The sequence below is a fragment of the Scatophagus argus genome, chromosome 1 (assembly GCF_020382885.2).
Source record: "Scatophagus argus isolate fScaArg1 chromosome 1, fScaArg1.pri, whole genome shotgun sequence".
NCBI lineage: Eukaryota > Metazoa > Chordata > Actinopteri > Scatophagidae > Scatophagus > Scatophagus argus.
In genome coordinates this window covers 29,172,774-29,191,012 of record NC_058493.1, presented here as the reverse complement: position 1 = coordinate 29,191,012, position 18,239 = coordinate 29,172,774, and the positions used below count along the sequence as shown (strand labels likewise).

At 46.4% G+C, this 18,239-nt stretch overlaps 1 protein-coding gene and 1 long non-coding RNA gene across 2 annotated transcripts; both read right to left on the bottom strand.

Moving 5' to 3' along the window:
* Positions 1-18,156, bottom strand: cngb1a (cyclic nucleotide gated channel subunit beta 1a). The gene is made up of 31 exons (XM_046399097.1): positions 17,900-18,156; positions 17,550-17,647; positions 17,376-17,433; positions 16,772-16,801; positions 16,477-16,537; positions 16,348-16,375; positions 15,116-15,195; positions 14,296-14,393; positions 13,876-14,013; positions 13,714-13,755; positions 11,302-11,476; positions 10,836-10,869; positions 10,068-10,264; positions 9,833-9,947; positions 9,332-9,434; positions 8,933-8,992; positions 8,688-8,836; positions 8,054-8,305; positions 7,406-7,614; positions 7,273-7,323; positions 6,813-6,899; positions 6,529-6,593; positions 6,287-6,409; positions 5,700-5,841; positions 5,096-5,255; positions 4,243-4,340; positions 3,886-3,969; positions 3,669-3,787; positions 3,108-3,254; positions 2,155-2,341; positions 1-1,776 (listed from the first exon to the last, which is right to left on the bottom strand). Exons 1-31 carry the CDS (start codon positions 18,037-18,039, stop codon positions 1,564-1,566), a joined length of 3,543 nt encoding a protein of 1,180 aa, XP_046255053.1. The 5' UTR covers positions 18,040-18,156; the 3' UTR covers positions 1-1,563.
* Positions 8,673-10,290, bottom strand: LOC124064006. Its single transcript, XR_006844199.1, has 4 exons — positions 9,833-10,290; positions 9,332-9,434; positions 8,933-8,992; positions 8,673-8,836 (listed from the first exon to the last, which is right to left on the bottom strand). It is a non-coding gene; the product is annotated as an uncharacterized LOC124064006 (long non-coding RNA).
* Positions 18,157-18,239: the final 83 nt, after the last annotated feature.

The window sequence follows — 18,239 nt, the reverse complement described above, 5'->3', positions numbered from 1 at the left end:
ATTCAGTTACATGTGAGGCTGCAAATCAAGCACTGTTTGATGTTAATGTATTACATGAAGTCATTTAGGCTGCATCATTTCTGTACATTATGAGACATTCTCTAAAATGAAGAATTTGCACTCCCAGAACCAATGGATTCAAACAATAATAAAATCATAATTGCCCCCTCCCAACTCAGTCACAGTGTGAACACTGCTGTTGCTCATGCATGGATGTCCAGGATTGACTTAAGGAGGAGCACATCAGAGACAATATAAATGTTGCATACTATTTAAACATTTGATGTTTTGCCTGATTTGTAGAAGAAGAAGAGTCACTAAGAACTGACTACAACAACATGAGAGTATTAATAAACTGCATGTCATGTCTGTCACTATGATGATTCATGTTCTGCAGTGTACCAAAAACAACCTGACACTTATTTGCATTTACTTCAGTCATCACAGTATTCTGCTCTTCCGTTCAGTTAGCGGTTGGGTACAATAACAATGGATCCAAAACGCTCCTCGTCTGCTCAAAGTGTCTGCTGAGTGCTGAACGTCCGCCTACGCTGTCGGCATGACACAGTAAACGAGCGATGATCCGTTCTTCCTTGTGAAAAGTTGTACAGTGAATTGCATGGAACTGTGAAGGAGCCTGAAATAATCTGCTTGTTTCTAATTGTTGGTTTTTCTTTTGTATTCACTGCATTTACTCAAATAAAAGCCCGGTCTCTAATGAAGGCTGGGAAGCAAGAGGTGGATGACCTGCTGGTGTCTGTTGATGTCTGTATGATGTAAATGCCAGATAAGCATAACGTACATTTCCATCACTTTAATAAATTCAACAATCTAAACATGCTGTAGATGACGTCACTGTGGTGTGTATGTGTGTTACTGTCTCAGCCAAGCTCATTTTGGAGCTTTAAAACCCGAATGCAGTAACAAAATGAGGAGGATTCATACTAACATATGAAGAAATGAAAATGAAGGCCTGTGCAGCATAAGCTTGTTTCCGCTGAAGCCGAGTTGCTCTCTGCAGGTGACAGGAGGAAACACATTTGTGTTTGTGCTGGGACAGCAGCACAACAACCTGACGTCGCTCATTCTACAGTTTGTGCATGTTGAGTTTTGTTGTTTCAGACTGAAAAGACAGAAAACAGCACCGTGTTCAGCACGTGTTATTGTGATTAGTGATTATTATTATTTCACTTTATGTTTCAGAGCAAGTTAAAGCTGGCTGAGACAGAAGTTTCATCTCGCTAATGTCTTCCCTCCTCGCAGCCTCAGTGGGAGTTAAGACGGGAGGAAAACATGCAAGTGAGGAAATGCTAAAAAGCAAATGAAAATCTGTAGAGAAATGAATTTGGAGGAAAATATTTTTCTCCCCCGAAACTCTGAAAGGAGTTTTCAGTCAATTTTTCTTATCTGCACAAATTCAAAATGTGTCTAAAATGTGTTTGACAGCAAGCAGAAAATCCACCAGAGAAGAAGAAACAAAGAAGAGAGACGAGAATGACACCCACATTTCCTCTCTGCAGGATGCTGAAAGGCATTCTGGGAAGTAGAAGCTGTCCTATCAAATCACTTCTCCCCTGTCTTTTTCTTCTTCTCCTCCTCCTCCTCCTCCCCACGCGTCACCTCCACAGTCAGCACCTCCTCTCCTTCCTGTCGTGATGTCATCCTGATGACCACCGAGCTGTCGGCGGTCTCTGACACTGCATCGTCGTCGTCCCGAACGGGAGCGAGAGGGACCGGAGAGCGGCGGTGTATCGGAGAGGGAGGGGGGACGGGAGCCTGGGAGGGACAAAAAAGATGGAGGGAGCTGAACCTTCATTTGCCTCTTTCTCTTTCTCTTAAGTTTTGACAGCACTTTGTCCCTAACATGACAAATATCCCAAACAGTTTCATAAATAGATAGATGGATAGATAGATACTTTATTGATCCCGAGGGAAATTCAAGATACATACAGTCCACCTCCCTGATTTTACCTGTGGAGGTGATTAACATGTAGCGTCTTCTCGTGATGAGAAGCAAAATGTTGGCTCTCTAACGCTCTGCCTCTTTGTCGCCTTCTCCTGGAGCATTACTACCTGTCTCTCTGCACGTTAGCGCCACCAGCTGTCGGTCAGTGGGCTAACGTTACGTCATCAGCAGGTCAACTGGAGTCTCACCTCAGAGCTCTCAGATGGTTTGTAGGTTTCCCTCAGTTTGGCGAAGGCTCCCTCGATTCCCGCTTGCTCTGACACCTTCAGAGCCGCCTTGAACATTTTGGGGGTGTCCGGTCGGGGCGGGATGACTTCTATCGCGCCTTTGCCACCGTCCTTCTCATCAGGCTTTTTATCCTTTGTCAACATCGTCCTGCACAGACACAGAGACACAATGAGGACTTAGAGGACAAACAGCTGAAACCATTAAACACTGATGGCACCGACTGTCAAACCTTACTTCGCTAAGTATAAACACTCTTTTCTACAAGGCGGAGAGTCTGACCCACAAACACAACAAAAACCCTGCAGGCTTCATACCAACACCTCGAGCACCTCCAGCACATCCACCCACTCTGCTGCAGCACCATGATGCCACTGAGGAGATAACGTGGGAGCATGAGGCCCAGAGGGAGGATCACTACACTGATCTGACCCGGTTCTCCGACTGTCTGCACCAGGAGGCACAACAACCCGAGTGAGCAGATTAGAGCCAAGTCTAATCCTGTTCAGGACGGACGACACAGATCAGACGAGACGGGGACGGAAGGAGAGCGGGGCTTTAAACCAATATTTCTGTTTAATGTAGAGCCAAATTTCAGATGAGCCAAATTCACAAAAAGATTCTACTGTTTATTGTTATTAAAACTGTTAGGTTAACAAGTCAAGGACAGTATGTGTCTCCCTGGCCTGGACAAAGCATCTGTCCTTCATTCCCTCGGCTCAGGCTGCTGAACGCAGACAGCCGTCGTACTGATATGAGTTAGAGCCGGTACGGGATATTACCCAGACTGAAACTAACACAGTATCTGCTCTAAATGTCTCCAAACAGCCAGCCAGTGAAACTCTGTGTGTCCACAGGTCCACAGCTGACTCATCCTGTCCCTAGCCAGGCCCTCGGGGACACGGCCCCGTCTTACTTGGCCTTCTTGCGGAGGAGTTTCTGGGACTCTGGGTAGTGCACCAGGATCTCTGCTAGGTCCTTCTTGTCCAGGATGAAGAGGTTAGCGAAGCCGTGCGCCTTCACGTTGGCTGTGCGTCGGTTCCCTCCGCCACCTGCCAGCAAACTGACCAATCACAGAAAGAGTTACCATCTGCCAGATGTTATCAGGTGCACAGCTGAATGTAGCACTTGGTATTCAGCACATTAGCATGTTTTTGGTTAGTTAGTTTGTAGGTCAAGTGTACCTGTAACTGTGTACCTCGACGCAAATGTTGTGCCTAAGTGCTGTTTTGAGGTACTTGTACTTTACTTGAGTCTTTAGAATTTATCATCTCTGGCAATCGTGAATATTTCCAAATATCTTAGAAACTGTTGTCCTTCCAATATTTCAGTGTGGACCAAAGTGTTGCAGTGACCGGCAGGCAGACGTCACATGGACACCAGCATATTGATCAGCTTCGAGGAGCCATCGTACCACCAGGCTGCCCCACATGCACATTTTAAATTGGTTAATAGGATGACAGGAAGCAGCTCTGACCTGATCTCTCCGAACACCGAGCCGGCTCTGATGGTGACGAACACCGTCTGCAGGTCAGGACCGCCCACCACCTGAACCTCCCCCTGTTTGATGATGTACATCTCCCTGCCGATCTCCCCCTGCAACACACACACACACACACACCTGTGTTACACCTGAGCGTTGCAGCAGCGGTGTGTGTGTGTGTGTGAGTGTGTGTGTGTGTGTGTGTGTTCACCTTTTTACAGACAAAGTCTCCAGGCAGGTACACGACAGACTTGAGCCTCGTCAGCATGTCGAACACCATCTGTCTGTCACAGCCCTGAGAGACAGACGGACACAAGTTTAGATCACACTCTGCTCTGCTGAAGCCGAAGCTCGTGGCACAAGTCAAACGCGTCCGGCTGGGCTGAGGGCGGTTGGTGTGAGAAAGGAAACGTGGTCCGGTTGGTGCAGGGGTCAGGTAGCACACCTGGCTTCGTCACTCAGGCACAGACGACCTGGATGTCTGTGGCCCAGTTTGTTGAACGGTTTACTTTTCTCTGTCCATCTTTATTTATAAAAACAAAATTCCAACAGTGAAAAGGTTCCTGACCTGGAACAGGGCGACTTTACTGACGATGGCGTAGTTGACGTCCACAGCAATGTCCAGCCTCATCTTGGCAGGAAGTTGCACCAGCAGCTCCTGTTCATCTGCGCAGAGAATGTGATGAACTGCAGCAGGAACTGATTACATTTACTCGAGTGTTGTACTTCACTGCAGCTATTGGTTACGCTGTGAGTACTTTAGACACATACATACAGCTGCAGGTACTGATTACTTAACTTTCTTTTACTTAAGGAGTATTTTAAACAGTGTTTCATAGCATCTTAGCCATCGGCTCTGTGTATTTTCTGAACACACCATTTCATTCAAGTGGACGTGTTTTGATTGGAGGATTTTTCCACATCTTTTTTTTCTGTTTGATGAAGATGAGGATCTCCTCTTATAACATTGCAATCTGTTTATTTAATTCAGTCTTTTATTTGCATTTTGCAGCAGGACAAACTAAAACTCTATTGCAGCACTTGGTGATCACAACACATCGTATCACACAGCCTCCGTCTGAATTGGCTAAACGCTGAGACTCAAAGATGTTTTGTTCCAACAAAAGCTCAGAAAAATGGAAACTCATAAATTCCACGATAACCGAGAGCAAAATCCCTCTGCTGAGGAAGCCTGCGTGATTCAGTCCGATTTTTTTATTTCCTGTCTGTGCAAAATTTTGGTCAGCTTTCTGATTCCATGAATGAGCTTTCAGTGTCGTCTGTTTTGTCTTGTTTTGAACTTAGAAAAGCTTCAGTAGGAAACGTGTTTGTCTGGACCTCCACTTTGTCCAAAGATCATAGATCAGGTATTGTTATCCGCTGGAAAAACTGTTCTTTTTGCTTTGACTCCTGTTTCTTACCCAGCATGCCCTGGCTCTTCCAGGTGTAGTCGTACCAAGTCTTGATGCGGTTCTGGACCTCTCTGGGGATGTTGTAGGAGTTCATGTACTTGACGGTGCTGTCCATGCAGGCTCTGTAGTAGTTCTCACTGGCAGTGGCAGCTCCGACCACGTCTCTCATCTGAGTCACAATAATCAGCATTATGTCATCCTGAACTAATTGAAACTAAATCCTCAGTTTCTCTGTTACTCTGTGTCCTGGTCATCCTAAGGTCACTTCCCAGGGAGTTGAGTCAATAATTTGTTGTTATTAATTTGCTGTTTGCAGTTGTACGTTAGTGCTGGGAAGTACGAAGAGGTACTGGTTCACCACCGTTTAGGTGGCAAAATCTCATTGAGGAGCCAACTGCCTGTGGTGTATTTGGCCTGTGTGACCTGGCGACGCGTGACAGAGGGTGACCATGATATCTGCCCTGCAGACAGAGGATATATGACTAATATCTAAAGTTTAGTATTCATGTTTCCTGTCAGGAAGAGTGGACTTCAGAACTGGTGTGGCAAAACGTGGCAACCCTCATAAGACATCAGCGTCTCCTGAGTTTGAGGTTTTACACAACAAACTGACCTGACCGATCATGATGGAGAAAGCAAAGACGCCGACAAAGTAGTTGATGAGCTGGAAGCAGATCTCAAAGACGGTGGTGGGATCAGGCAGTCCTCCGATGGTGATCAGCGTCTTCACAGCGAAGTAGTAACAGCGGATGTAACTGCAGGAAAACAAACAAAATCAGATGGGATGTCGCAGAGAGAATCGTGTGGGGGTTTCAGAGCACACAGGAACATCTCGGCACATTCACACACATGATTTTCGCGGACGGAGAGGCTGTTGTGTTTCGAGAGTAAAGACAAAAGCGCTTTGCATCATTTGAACATTAAACTCTCAAACTTTTGCATAGCTGAAACTGAAACACATTTGGGGACTGCAGTCCTCTGCCCTGTCTTTGCTGGTGTCGTGCTGTGAAATGGTTGGCAGGACTGTGGTTTGCGTCACAGACCCCCTCATACAAACATTAGCACCACAGACTCCACTGCTCAGCCAACCGCCTGCTGAAAACGGAGCATTTCTGTCACTAACTGACCCTGGATCAGTGTTCACGTAAACGAACAGCCTGGTGTGCAGTAGGAGCAGATTACTCGACGGCAGGCTCTTACGCGTTGCCTTTTCCATTGTAGACCCACTTGGTGGATCCCAGTCCTTCGTAGTCGGAGCCCCAGTAGAAGAGACAGGCGTTGATGTGCAGAGAGTACAGCAGGTAGGTGGAGGTCCGGATCACCCTGACACACAACAACAGACACGCACATGTGCTCAGTCAGAGGACAGACCGACTCTCGCGGTGCCCCCTTTGGGTACCTGGCTTGGTTCTGACATGCTTCTGTGGTGAAACGTTTCTCACCTGTAGATGTACGCTTTCTTCATCACAGCTTCTATTCTGTCGTTGAACTCAAAGAAAACCATGTACTGTGAGGAAAAGACAAGAGCCAGTCATTTACCTTCAACGCTCAGTACTGCAGGGTGAACACTGGGGAAATAAGGAACCTAATGGACTGATACAATACAGGGGAACTTCCACAAACTATACCAACGAAAGAACGAGCCTGCTGAAGCTATAAATGTATGATCAGAGAAAAGAGCAGGAAGAGAAGAGCAGAGGTTCATGAAGCAGAAAGGCGTCCTGACCTTCAGCAGGCGAGGGAACCTGAGCAGAGAGTTCACTCCAGTGAAATAATAGAATATCTCCATGGGAAACAGGCTGATGACGTCCATCTGTAGACACAGCAGACACAGTGACACACCGACACCTTCTGCTCTGGGATCAGTTACGAACCAGTAAAAAGCTGGACACCTCGTTCGATTCGTCTCTTCTCTGCTGAATGTAAGTGTGTCCTTTACTTTGTGCTAATGAATCAAACATATGAATACGCAAAAGAATCCGCCCCGTCCCGCGGGGAACTGGTTCTGTGTTGTTTCAAGACACGAGTCCTGGACAGTGCTAGTGCTAGACAGCACTAACAGCTTTAAGCTTTCACGGCCTCTCGTCTGCTCTGAGTTTTGTCATCGTGTCTCAGTGTACTGTCTGACTCGTCTTTTGATGCTCAGGTGAATAAAGTGTTGTATCCTCTGGATCCAGGTGTCTTACCTTGAATCTCTCAGTGGTCATGTAGTGTTCTCTCATGTCCTTTTTATCACACTGAAATGAAACAACAAGTTTCAGCTTGGAGAAGCACAAATCAAACGGTCAGACTTTTTGACTTTCTGCTGATTCCACTGACCACAATGTCTCCCCCGCGGACGAACTGCAGTCTGGGCTGGAAGACGAGGATGTCGGTGATGTAGATGAGGTCGCAGGTGTAGTCGGCCAGCAGCCACAGGTGGATGTTTTCAGGGGTTTGATAGGGAAACGCCCAGCGGACGGGAATCAGCCACACGTTCCAGTTCCACGCCGCCACAACGAAGAACAGCCAGATGACGTAGATCAGATCTGTGGAGACGGAAAGTCCTCATCAGGTCAGCTCGCCATACTGGAAAGTCAGTACGTTTTCTCAAGGACTGCACTGAACGTGTTTGAGGCACTTTATGATATTTGTGCTTATACTACATTTATGTCAAGGCTTTGACTACAGATTCATTTTATTGATACCAAATTGAATCAGTGAATAAATGATGACAGATTAAACTGTTCAGCAGCATCCACAGTCAGCTCCATATTTACCAGCAGCAACATTAAAGTGATGAACACTTTACACCCAGAATTCGAAGGCAGCTCCAAACATACAGCGAGTGCCAGCTGCTGGTCACTGCACTGTAGCTACTGTAGCTATGGCTACCGTTAGCTCAGTTAGCCGACTGGACCCCTGACCACAGGAGGACTATCCTGTCCACCATCTACCTCAATGCTGAACTCTCTGCTCTCTGCTCACCTGTGAAGGGGTCGATGCTGGAGGGGAAGCGGTACTCCACGATGACTCGAAGCCAGTCAGGCAGCGGCGGAAGTTTGGGCAGTTTGGGCAGTTTTGGAATTTTCACTGGATGTCCCAACAGTTTGAAGGGGAGCTCGATCTCCTTCTCCTCTTCCTCTTCTTCTGCTGCTGCGGGAGCATCGTCCTTCTTCTCTTCTCCTGGAGGAGGTGGAGGAGGAGGAGGCGGAGGAGGAGGGGGAGCTTTGCTCGGAGCTGCGGAGATCAGGCGGAATTTAGATGATCATGTTGTGTTTTATATGACACTACTCTGCACAGACACACAGTGACAGTCAGGCCGAAGGAGCCTTTTCAGACGAAACAGTCTGAGAGGTCCAGTTTCTGACTTGCTGTGGAGCTTCTAACTGTACAACACTGTCCTCATCGCCGTCTACTCAGATGGAAACGAAGATGACTGTTTTGTTCTGTTCCTCCTTCCTCTTTCAGGGCAAATTTGCACTGCGCCTTTAATTCAGTTTGACTCATGAAACATCATGAATAGAAGACAAAAACAGAAGGAGAGGATGGAAACTTGAGGCACCGAAGGAGCAGGAAACAACTGAAACGTCTGAAACAAAGTGTAAAAGTCGGTTCGTACAGGCTGAGGGACTTTCTTCCTCAGACTCGTCCGGGTCCACCAGCCGGTCTTTGTGCCGCTCCGTCCGACCTTTAAACAGCCTGACGAGATGATTGAGACGGTCCTGGATCACCACGCTGCCGACACTGGCTGCTGACAGAGGACGCGTCCTGCAGGACAGTGGCAACAACAGGACAGAAAACATGGAGGACAGAGTGACACAGGCGGAGGACAGAGTGTGTTTGTGTGTGTGTGTTGTCTCTCACTGATCGTCTGCCCTGAGCAGGTCTCCCTGATCCTCGTCTGCAGACAGATCACCTGAGGGACTGAGACGGACACAAGAGGACCACATGAGGATGTATGAACACATGAAGACCTGAAAATGTTTTGACTCTTCAGTTGACACAAATGATGATGATTATATACAAAAACTGTCAGGATTTAATTCTGAAATACTCTCCCGTTCAGAATAATTTTACTGCTACTCAATTCACAATGTGTCATTTGTTGAAACTGTATGGTTGTGTTATTATCACATATTAGTTGCAAACTAATATTTTACATGTTGATATTGTAAGCTGTTTGTACTGAGCGGTGAACCAGTATGTCGAGGGCTTTTATTGTGAAAGGTAGAGAAATCTGTCTGTGAGCAGTGCGTCTGTTACCCGAGCTCTGTGTCGGGGACAGTTGGAGTCCTGAACTCTGGGGTTGTGATAATGCAGGGGACGTTGAGCCCTGGAGCTTCACCCAAGCCTCCACCACGACCCCCTGAGGAGCAGAGCAGAATGTGACGAGGGACTACAGGTCACATCTCATTAAAGACAAACTGAGCCACAGTTAGCCTGAAAGGCTATTTTGCACATTTTTGATGCAGGTCTTCAAAATAAATTACTTTAAAATAGCCTCAGTGCAGCTGCTGTATGTCAGTGAGCTAGCTGTCATTTTCGATAATGTGTTCACACATTCACCTAGCAGATGGCTACATGCAGCTAGCCTTGCCAATTGTTTTTGACAGTAGCGACAAAAACTTTATAGAAACACGTTGTGGCTGAAAGCTCTGAGAGCCTGGTGAGAACTGCCTGTTTCTGGATCGGCCTCCAAAAGCCCACACCTGTCTGCAATGCCAAGCCAAGCACAGCCCAAACATCCACTTCCTGTCGTATCACCTGAAGTGCGGTCAGCTGGCAGCTCGGGGTGAAGCAGTGCAGAGCAGTAAAGCACGATGGGCGTGATGGTGAGGAGGATGTGGGATGCTGCAGATACAGACGGGTGTGTTTGGCACTGCAAAGGTTTAGAGCTACTCAAACTTAATGTGTCTAAAAGGTTTCCCTAAGGGTCTGCTGCAGGAGGACGGGGTTAAGGCTGCTGAGGATGCTGGGAGGTGGAGTTAAGGCGGCTGACGATGCTCGTGCAGCATCGTCGCGTCTGCGCGGCGAGCAGCGACAGCTCCCGGGTCAGCTCTGGCGGCAGGGTCGGCATGGACAGTTTGGGAGGGGTGAGGTAATGGTCAGGCATCAGCTTCCTGCAGCTCTCCAGGCACTCGGCGACGCAGGGAAATCGAAGCAGAAAGCTCGTTATCGGAGAGCAAACCTCGGGAACTGGACAGAAAAACAATCAGAGTCACAGACAAGGTGAGTTTGGGCACAATGCTTCAGTGAGCTTTTCACAGTGTCGGACTTGACCCTTGACCCCATGGGACAAGGGAGGTCAGTGACAAGACATTCATCACTTTGAGCAACCTTTCTCACTTGTGTCAGCTGGGATCTCATTCATACATACTGTTACTTTCACCAGAAACCAGTAAATACTCAAAAGTAAAAATCCTGCACAGAAAAATCTGAAGTAACAGTACAAAAGTGTAAACAACAAAAAGTCCAAGAGGAGCTCTTCGTGCAGCAGAATGTCCTCCGTCATCGTGACGCTGCTGGATACACGGCACGTCAGTTATTTTTACCACAACATGTTGTAGCTGCTGGAGGCAGAAGTCATTTTAACTATAATACTTTATACATGTTACTTAATGTGAAGTAACTGAAGGTCATACATGTGTTAGAGTAAAAACTAAATGTCTTAAAAATACTCAAGTAATATACAAGCACAGCAAAACTGTACAGTAGTTGAGTAAAAGTAATTATTTACTTTCCAGCACTGACAGAAAACTGTTCTCACCTCCACATCCACCCTCCTCTGCTGCTGCTGCTGCCTGAGTGCAGAAGAACAAAGAAAACAGGAGAAATTAAAGAAGGAAGTGCTCAGATAATTAACTTTACAAGTAAATGCACTAAATGCACTAAAACTACTTTTTTAATTATACTTAAAAAAGTATAATTAGGAAAACATAGTTAAAGTTTACAAAGTGAAAGAGTCCAATAACACGTCCCCTGGGACTGTTGTCCGGTTCTGTCTGATCTCTGATCAGCTGATCAGCTGACTCCTGCTTTGATGTGACAGCAGGATTTTACTGTTGGAGCCAGTTGCATCTTTGTCACACACTGAGTAACAATTCAGTACTCCAGCCAGTAGGGGGAGTTGTATGCTGTAACCATGAACTTTCAGCAGGATTAGATAAGTCAGTAATAAGGATGAGATTCTCCAGCCAATCATATTACAGGATGCTCTGTGGCCATGGTCTAACCTGTTCCACCTGCTCTGTGGTGGTTGTGGTTGGGGCTTCTGGAGTTTGCGGCCCTGGTTGTTGCCTGGTCGGCTGGGAAACCGGACTCTCCAGGTCTCTCTTCTCCGACGCTGGCTCCACATCTGTCGATGAAGGAGTGGCATCGTCTTCAGTCGGACAGACGTCTATAACACACCTGACGAAGAAGAGTCAAGAACGACAGAAGAGCAGAATGAAAGTCCTGAAATGCTGCAAAACTGATTCTTCTACTGCCGTCTACTGGTGTAGAGACGAAGGTGGAGAACAAACACGGCAGCCATCCCTGTGTCACTGTTTAGGCGTGCTGTATACAGTATGCATCCAAAGTCAACCGAAAGATGAAGTCTGTGTCACATGACAGAGCATTTTAACACTAAGTCTTGATCCTGCCTCATCTGTGCCCCCTTCACATGCTGACTTCTGAAACCGCCAGATGCTAAATGGAAGCTCCAGAACAGCGAGGAAAAGTGAGGACCAAAGTCATACACCATCCAGTGACCTTAAGTGTCTGTGCAAAGGGTTTGTGTCAGTCCATGTAGAAACAGTCAGAATCACATTCAGAGTGCAGTGTAAAGTGCCACTAACACACTTTGTGGCTCCGCAACGCAACTGTTTTGGATGTGGCAATAAGCAACTGCTAACAAGTTAACCACATCAACTTAGAAGGTCAACTGGCCAACAAATTATACTGCATTCGACATATGCAGGTACTGCAGGAACAAGCAACTGAAAAATGTGCTAATAAAAGTTCAAAAATGGCAGAAGGACGGGATTTTACTGAACATTTGTGTTCAGCATTGTGTGTGGTGAGTTATGCTGACTGTGGAAATTTCAACCTACCTTGGGATGTTTGCCCTGATTCATAGAAGAAATGTTAGCAAAAGCAACACAGAACAAAGTCAGTTTTAACCACGAGGAGACTCTGCAGTAAGAGCTTTTGCAGAAGGGTTTTGCAGATATAGACATGAAGCAGGTGGCATGAAGAAACTATTTAGAACCAAAGTTCTAACCTAAAGCTAAGGGAGCTAACTGTGGCTTCATGGACAAGTCAACTGGACAGAGACAGAGCAAACCTAATTAGTTTTAATGTGATGGCCACAAATTCTGTAAGCTTTGATAGCTGACTGGGACCCATGCTGAATAAGACCACCTGGGTATCTGGTTCAGGGTGCCCACATTAACACCAGGATTCAGACCACCACGCTTTGACTTTGTTGTATCATTCATCACGAGTCTGGCAAACAGACATGCCAGTCTCAGGCTGTTTTTAAGCCTACTGGCTTGGCTCATGCAGATCGCTTCAAGATGCCCATTTAGCTGATGTCCTGGCCCACAAAACACTGAAGTGTGTTTCAGCTGTTTGGAAACAGAGTCTCTATTAAAAACAGTCTATCCCGGAACAGAGCAGGACTTCAGTTTGCTCTATGAAGCCACAGGAAATTTAAAGCTTAGTAGATCAGATGGTACCGAAGAACATGCTCCCACACCACAATATAGTGATATCGTAGAGTTTATTAGAGAGTATAATCATATCAGACAGATTCATTGTGATGGTCTACAGATAATTCGGTTCCAATTCTTTAGAAGTATGGGAGCGTCCCTCCACCTTATCGCAGATGCAAGTCTTTATCTAAAGATGGCTGAGCTTACTGATCAGGTTTTCTCTCTTCCTCAACAGTGGTTTTAAAATTTCCATCTGTTATTTTATTTTCCTCAGGACTCCTATTGTCTGTGCTGTCTTCACTGTCCTCCTGCAGGTTCTGCAACCTGAACAGTATGCAGTAAAGGACAAACAAGACAGAGAGCCCCTGTCAGACAGTCCAGCTCGTTGGATCAGAAACAGTCAGTTGCAAAAGGGGGCAGCATCCATGTCAAACAGAGAGCAGCAGGGTGAGAGGTGAGAGTCATTCAGCTTTAGCTTGGCAAGCAGAGGGGGCTCAAAGCACACAAAGTGTATGATGAAGCACAGTCAGTTTTACAGCAAATCAGATTACAGCAACTACACGCGTCACTAAGCGAAGAGAGCAGCAGCTTCCGTTTAACGCTTGGTCACATTTTGTCTCAGTGACACATGTTGGCCTCATACAGCAGACAACACCATGAAAACAGCCCTCTGTTGGTTAACTGAAGACCTTGTAATACTGCAGGAAACCTAGTCTGCATTAAAGGATTACTGCAATCCAAACCCTCTGAGTATCTAACACCTTTAATCCGGTACAGAGACGAAGATGGATGCCAAATGAAAGTAAATCCCAACATATTGTGAAGTGTGACCAAGGCACATCAGTCACCACAGAAGATGCAGTCGTGGTTTCTAGGAGCAGTTAACTCAACATGCATGCAGCAGTATATGAGATAGCAGCAGGCTGGTGAGGTGGGTTTAGAGGGACTTACTCCGGGTCGTCCTCGTTTTCCTCTTCCAGGATGTTGGGCAGTCTGTTGACAACAAAGAGCAGGACAGTTAGCAGAGGACGTCTGAGCTCACACTGTACAGTGCTTTGGATGAGTTTCTGTGTGTTTAAATGTACATGTGCTGTGCGGGTTTATGTCACTTACTGCTCGTTGGACTCTGGCAGTGTTTCCATGACGATCTTAGCCGAATGCTCCACCTCCAGCTGTCGGACTGCCTCCTCCGCTGCCTTCCTGGCCATCTCCTCTGCGATGCGAGCCGCCTCCAGACGCTCCTGCTGCAGTCTGTGCAACAAGGAAGAGCTGAGATACTCACCAAAATTCATAAAAATAACACGTTTAAATACAGAGACTGAACCAGAGACAGGAAAAAACTAATCAGTGTCCCGTAAATGCTCCGGTTTTTATGACCCCCCCGACAAATACAAAGGCCTCCAACTTTTGAAGTATCTCAGGGTTGGAGTGTTGAACAGACAGAAGAACTCACATACAGTTTTGAGACAAAAGCCTAAAACAGAAATAGGAGGAAAAGGACAATAGAGTAAATTGGGCAGAGTAGTAGCTAACCTTTCCTCCATGTGAGCTAAAACTGCTTCTTCAGCCTCCTTCTTGATGCTGTCCATCACTGGGGTCCATTGATCCATTTGCATCTCTGCATCTTCTGTCTGCAACCAACCACAGAATTGTGTTCACACGGAAAACACCTTTTCAAATATCATAATACTGATGTCATTATCACCATAACACCTACCACGTAAAGCTTTACTACCCTCTGAAGTGTCATTGTACCTCAACTGAGCAGGTAGCGTACCACATAGCACTTCGAAGGTACTAGTAGCACTACTTACTGCTTACTCTGGGACATAGTACCCTTCAAAATGCCACACTACGACCATAGTACTTACCTTGGTAGATTTTAATGTACCATGGTACCTACGCTGTTAAATCCAGAATAAGACTATGTGCGAGCAGCACTACCATAGTACCATCTGAAGTGGTACGGTATGGTGGTGGACCACCATAGCCCCTTTCCAGTCCTGCTCTGGGACTGATGTGGTACTCTCTGAAGTACCACAGTGCCTACGCTGGTTCTGCCATGGTTTCCCTCAAAGTACCATTGTGCCTACCCTAACAAACTACTACCATGACACACTTTACACTCACATTTACACTGCATGGCCTGGCTCAACTCTGCTCTACTAGATTTTAGTACTTTTCTTGGTTGATTGTACCCCTCAGTGTGACTGTTGATCGTCATAGCAACGCCTCATCTTCAAAGTGACACAAACACAGGAGGATGCTGAGAAATAATAAATTTGACCACAAGAAGGCAACGCTTGTTGCATCAACCTCAAGGTTGGGACAGGATGGGTGGAGTCACACTCACCTCCACTTTTACCTCCTTCTCGTCCTTGTCCTGTTCAATGTCCTCCAGCACCAGGTCTGTCTCCTTCTGTGCGATGCTGACTGAATGTCACATGGCGGGAAGAGTCCGGCTGAGGATTATCTGTCTACATGTATGTGTCTTGTACACATTATCAACCAGGGGATTGTTAGGCCACAGGAAATACAATAATGTTCCTGAATAAATCTGTAATGTGTATTAAAAACTATGGAAATCTAACGATGGAAAAAAAAATTCAAATACAAACACTCAGGTGAAAATATGTTTTCAAAAACACAATCTGCAATGCAAACACTGCTGGCAACAACACAACACACACACTCTGGACATTTAATGACTATTGGATAGACTCATGGTCGGTTGATTGATTGATTGACTGATTCCTGTTTCAAGCTTACCAACTGACACAACAAAAACACCCAACAAAGGACTCATTTTTTTCCCAATTAAAGACTTTATTTTTGTAAACATACAGCAAAATAGTTTAATAATCTGTGGTGTCTGCACTTTGTCAGCTGCCTTTAAATTATCAGCAAAAAGCTCTGAAAAAAGCACTGCAGCTTTGTGGAGCAGCTTTTCATCACTACAGAACTCAGCTCTGTCAGTCTGTCAGTTCTGTCTGTTCTGCTGCTGTCGGTGTCAGTGTGAGCGACTCTGTCCTGCTCCTTCTTCTCCTTTTATTTTAAGGGGTTCTTGCCGTCTTTCCCCCCTGAAACAGAAGGAGAAGAGCAGCTCGGTTAGAGTCCGCCTCAGCACTGACACCAGCCAGGAAAAACCATCAACCAATCAATCCATCAACGCACGTGTAGGAGGTGACTAAAGACCAGACTGACACCTGTCACCACAGTGATGTCACAGACACTGGCACACCTACGAGTACACTTCTACATCAGCAGGGTGAGAAGTTACAGCAGGGCACAAATAAGCTGTTTTCAGCTGCTGTAAGGTTAACAGCCTGAGCTCCTTTTGTCCTGACACAACCGAGAAGTTTTGATCCTTTTCTCCTCCTAACAGTGAAATTACTCCACGCTGTTCCTGGCATCTCCAAACTACAAAGTGAAGTGTACCCAGAGGTCGTGTCTGCAGCGTCTGAACACACATGATGTGTGAAACATCAGCATCTGGTCTCTGAAACACTCAGACATCAGAGACGCCGAGTCGAACCTCCGTGGAACCTGACGTGTGAGCGTAAGCAGCAGACGGCTCGTACTTACTGTTCTGCACCTCGTCGCCGCTGGCGTCCTGCGTTAGGGGGACAAATATGGTAAAAACACACTCAGTGATGGTCTGCTGTCCTGACTGGGGTTTGTCCCTATGATTAAAGAAGCCCTGCAGTAACTCACCTGCTTCTGCACTGGCTGAGGTAACATGCGTCCAATCCCGCTGACGATCCAGCCCATCATACTGTCAACCCAAAGGCGAGCTGTTAGTGAGTGAAATGTCTCTTGTGGCTAACATGGCGTTAACTAGAATATCAGCTGCCTCGTCATGTTATATCCAGTGTTACAACGGCTGATCTTAACCACATTGTTCAAATATCATTCAGCCTTATGAAATATGTCTTGTTTGATCTGCCGTGGAGGACTGCAGCTGAAGCCGTGCAAACTGACTCTACTCTCCTGCTCTGTTTGCACCTACTTGGGCTGCTGCTGCTCTGCATCCTTGGACCTGCGAGGACACAAGAAAAACAGAACAGTGTTCAATCAACGTGTGATCACCTGAGTTTGTCACCTGTGAGAGTCACCTGTGTCTGCGTGTGTGAGCCCTGTGCAGTGTTATCCTGTTCTATCTGACCTCAGATCAGCTGACTGTGACTCCTGCAGGAGTTTCCTGTTGGAGTTGGTTGAACCATAAAATGTTTATTGTGTGAAAGATGAGGAACATCAAACGAGTTATTCATCGACTAGTCGTTTCAGCTGCAGCTACTTGTTTAAGCTGTTGGGTAGTTTAACATAACAAAACATCAGATTTTATAAGGTTTGTGTGTGTGTGTGTTGATCTGAAAAGCATGACATAAAAAGTACAACATTTTCTTCGGAAAAGTCGGGAGTCAAGCAGGAAGTGGCATGAAAAGACTCAAGGACAGACCAGGTACCTCAAATTTGTACTCGAGTAAATTTCACGGCTGCTTTAGCTCTGGAGAAAACGATCGAGTCCACAAATGTTGGAAATCAACAAAAGCATCTTAGAAAATAATGTTTTTCTCTACAAAACTCAAGTGTCCACATTCGGTCCGTCTTACTTCTCAGTGTCAGCGACGGGTTTGGGGGCCGGAGGAGGTTCTGCTTCTGGAGCCTCTGCTGTGTGAAGAAGCAGGACACACTCAGCACCGCTTGTTCATAACCTGTTTAACAATGTCAGCACGACTAAACGTATCTGTGGTGAAGATCTGAGGATGACACACCACACGACGTACCTTTAACAGTCTGCTCGCCGACCTCCGACCTCGAGCGCCCAGGAAGCTCCGGCTGAGGAACCACCTTCTCTATACCCTGTTTTATCCACTCTATCATACTGTCCCACACACAACACACACACAACAAACACACGCGCACACACACGCACGTTCATTTAAGGATTACTACAGAATTTCCCTCAGGATCAATAAAGTATCTATCCATCTACCTGGGTTATACACTGACTTTATTGCTTTAAACATGTACATGCAAGCAGCCATTGCACTATAAATAACAGGCTGTTTTACACACACACACACACACACACACACACACACACACACACACATGCGCGTGCACACACACACACCTGGGGGGGGCAGGTTTGCTGTCAGCTTTGTCCCCTTGGTCTGACTCCACCTTGGCCACGGTCACCTCAGGCTCTGCAGCTGCTGGAACAAACCAACCATTTATGAGACGTGCAGTCTGAGTCTTTGTGTGCAGGAACATTCAGACCTGAGATTCTCACCTGGAGCAGCTGCTGCTGCTGGACACACCTGAGGAGACACAAAGACATGAGGTCACTGCGGGAGATTTACCTGTCAGCTCAGAGTTCATTAAGCGAAAGCCTCGATGTGAAAGCAGATGAAGAAGTGGAACAGAAGCCTGACAGCCGGTCAGGTTCCCTCCAACCACGTGACCGGAGTGTG

What these genes read in the sequence shown, in the direction of transcription:
- cngb1a (XM_046399097.1), bottom strand. Translation starts at nt 18,039, where the DNA reads ATGTTCCTGCACACAAAGACTCAGACTGCACGTCTCATAAATGGTTGG. An exon ending in AGCAAACCTGCCCCCCCCAG is followed by an intron (nt 17,648 to 17,899) that starts GTGTGTGTGTGT and finishes TGTGTGGGACAG; the next exon opens with TATGATAGAGTGGATAAAAC. An exon ending in GCAGAGCAGCAGCAGCCCAA is followed by an intron (nt 16,538 to 16,771) that starts GTAGGTGCAAAC and finishes TTGGGTTGACAG; the next exon opens with TATGATGGGCTGGATCGTCA.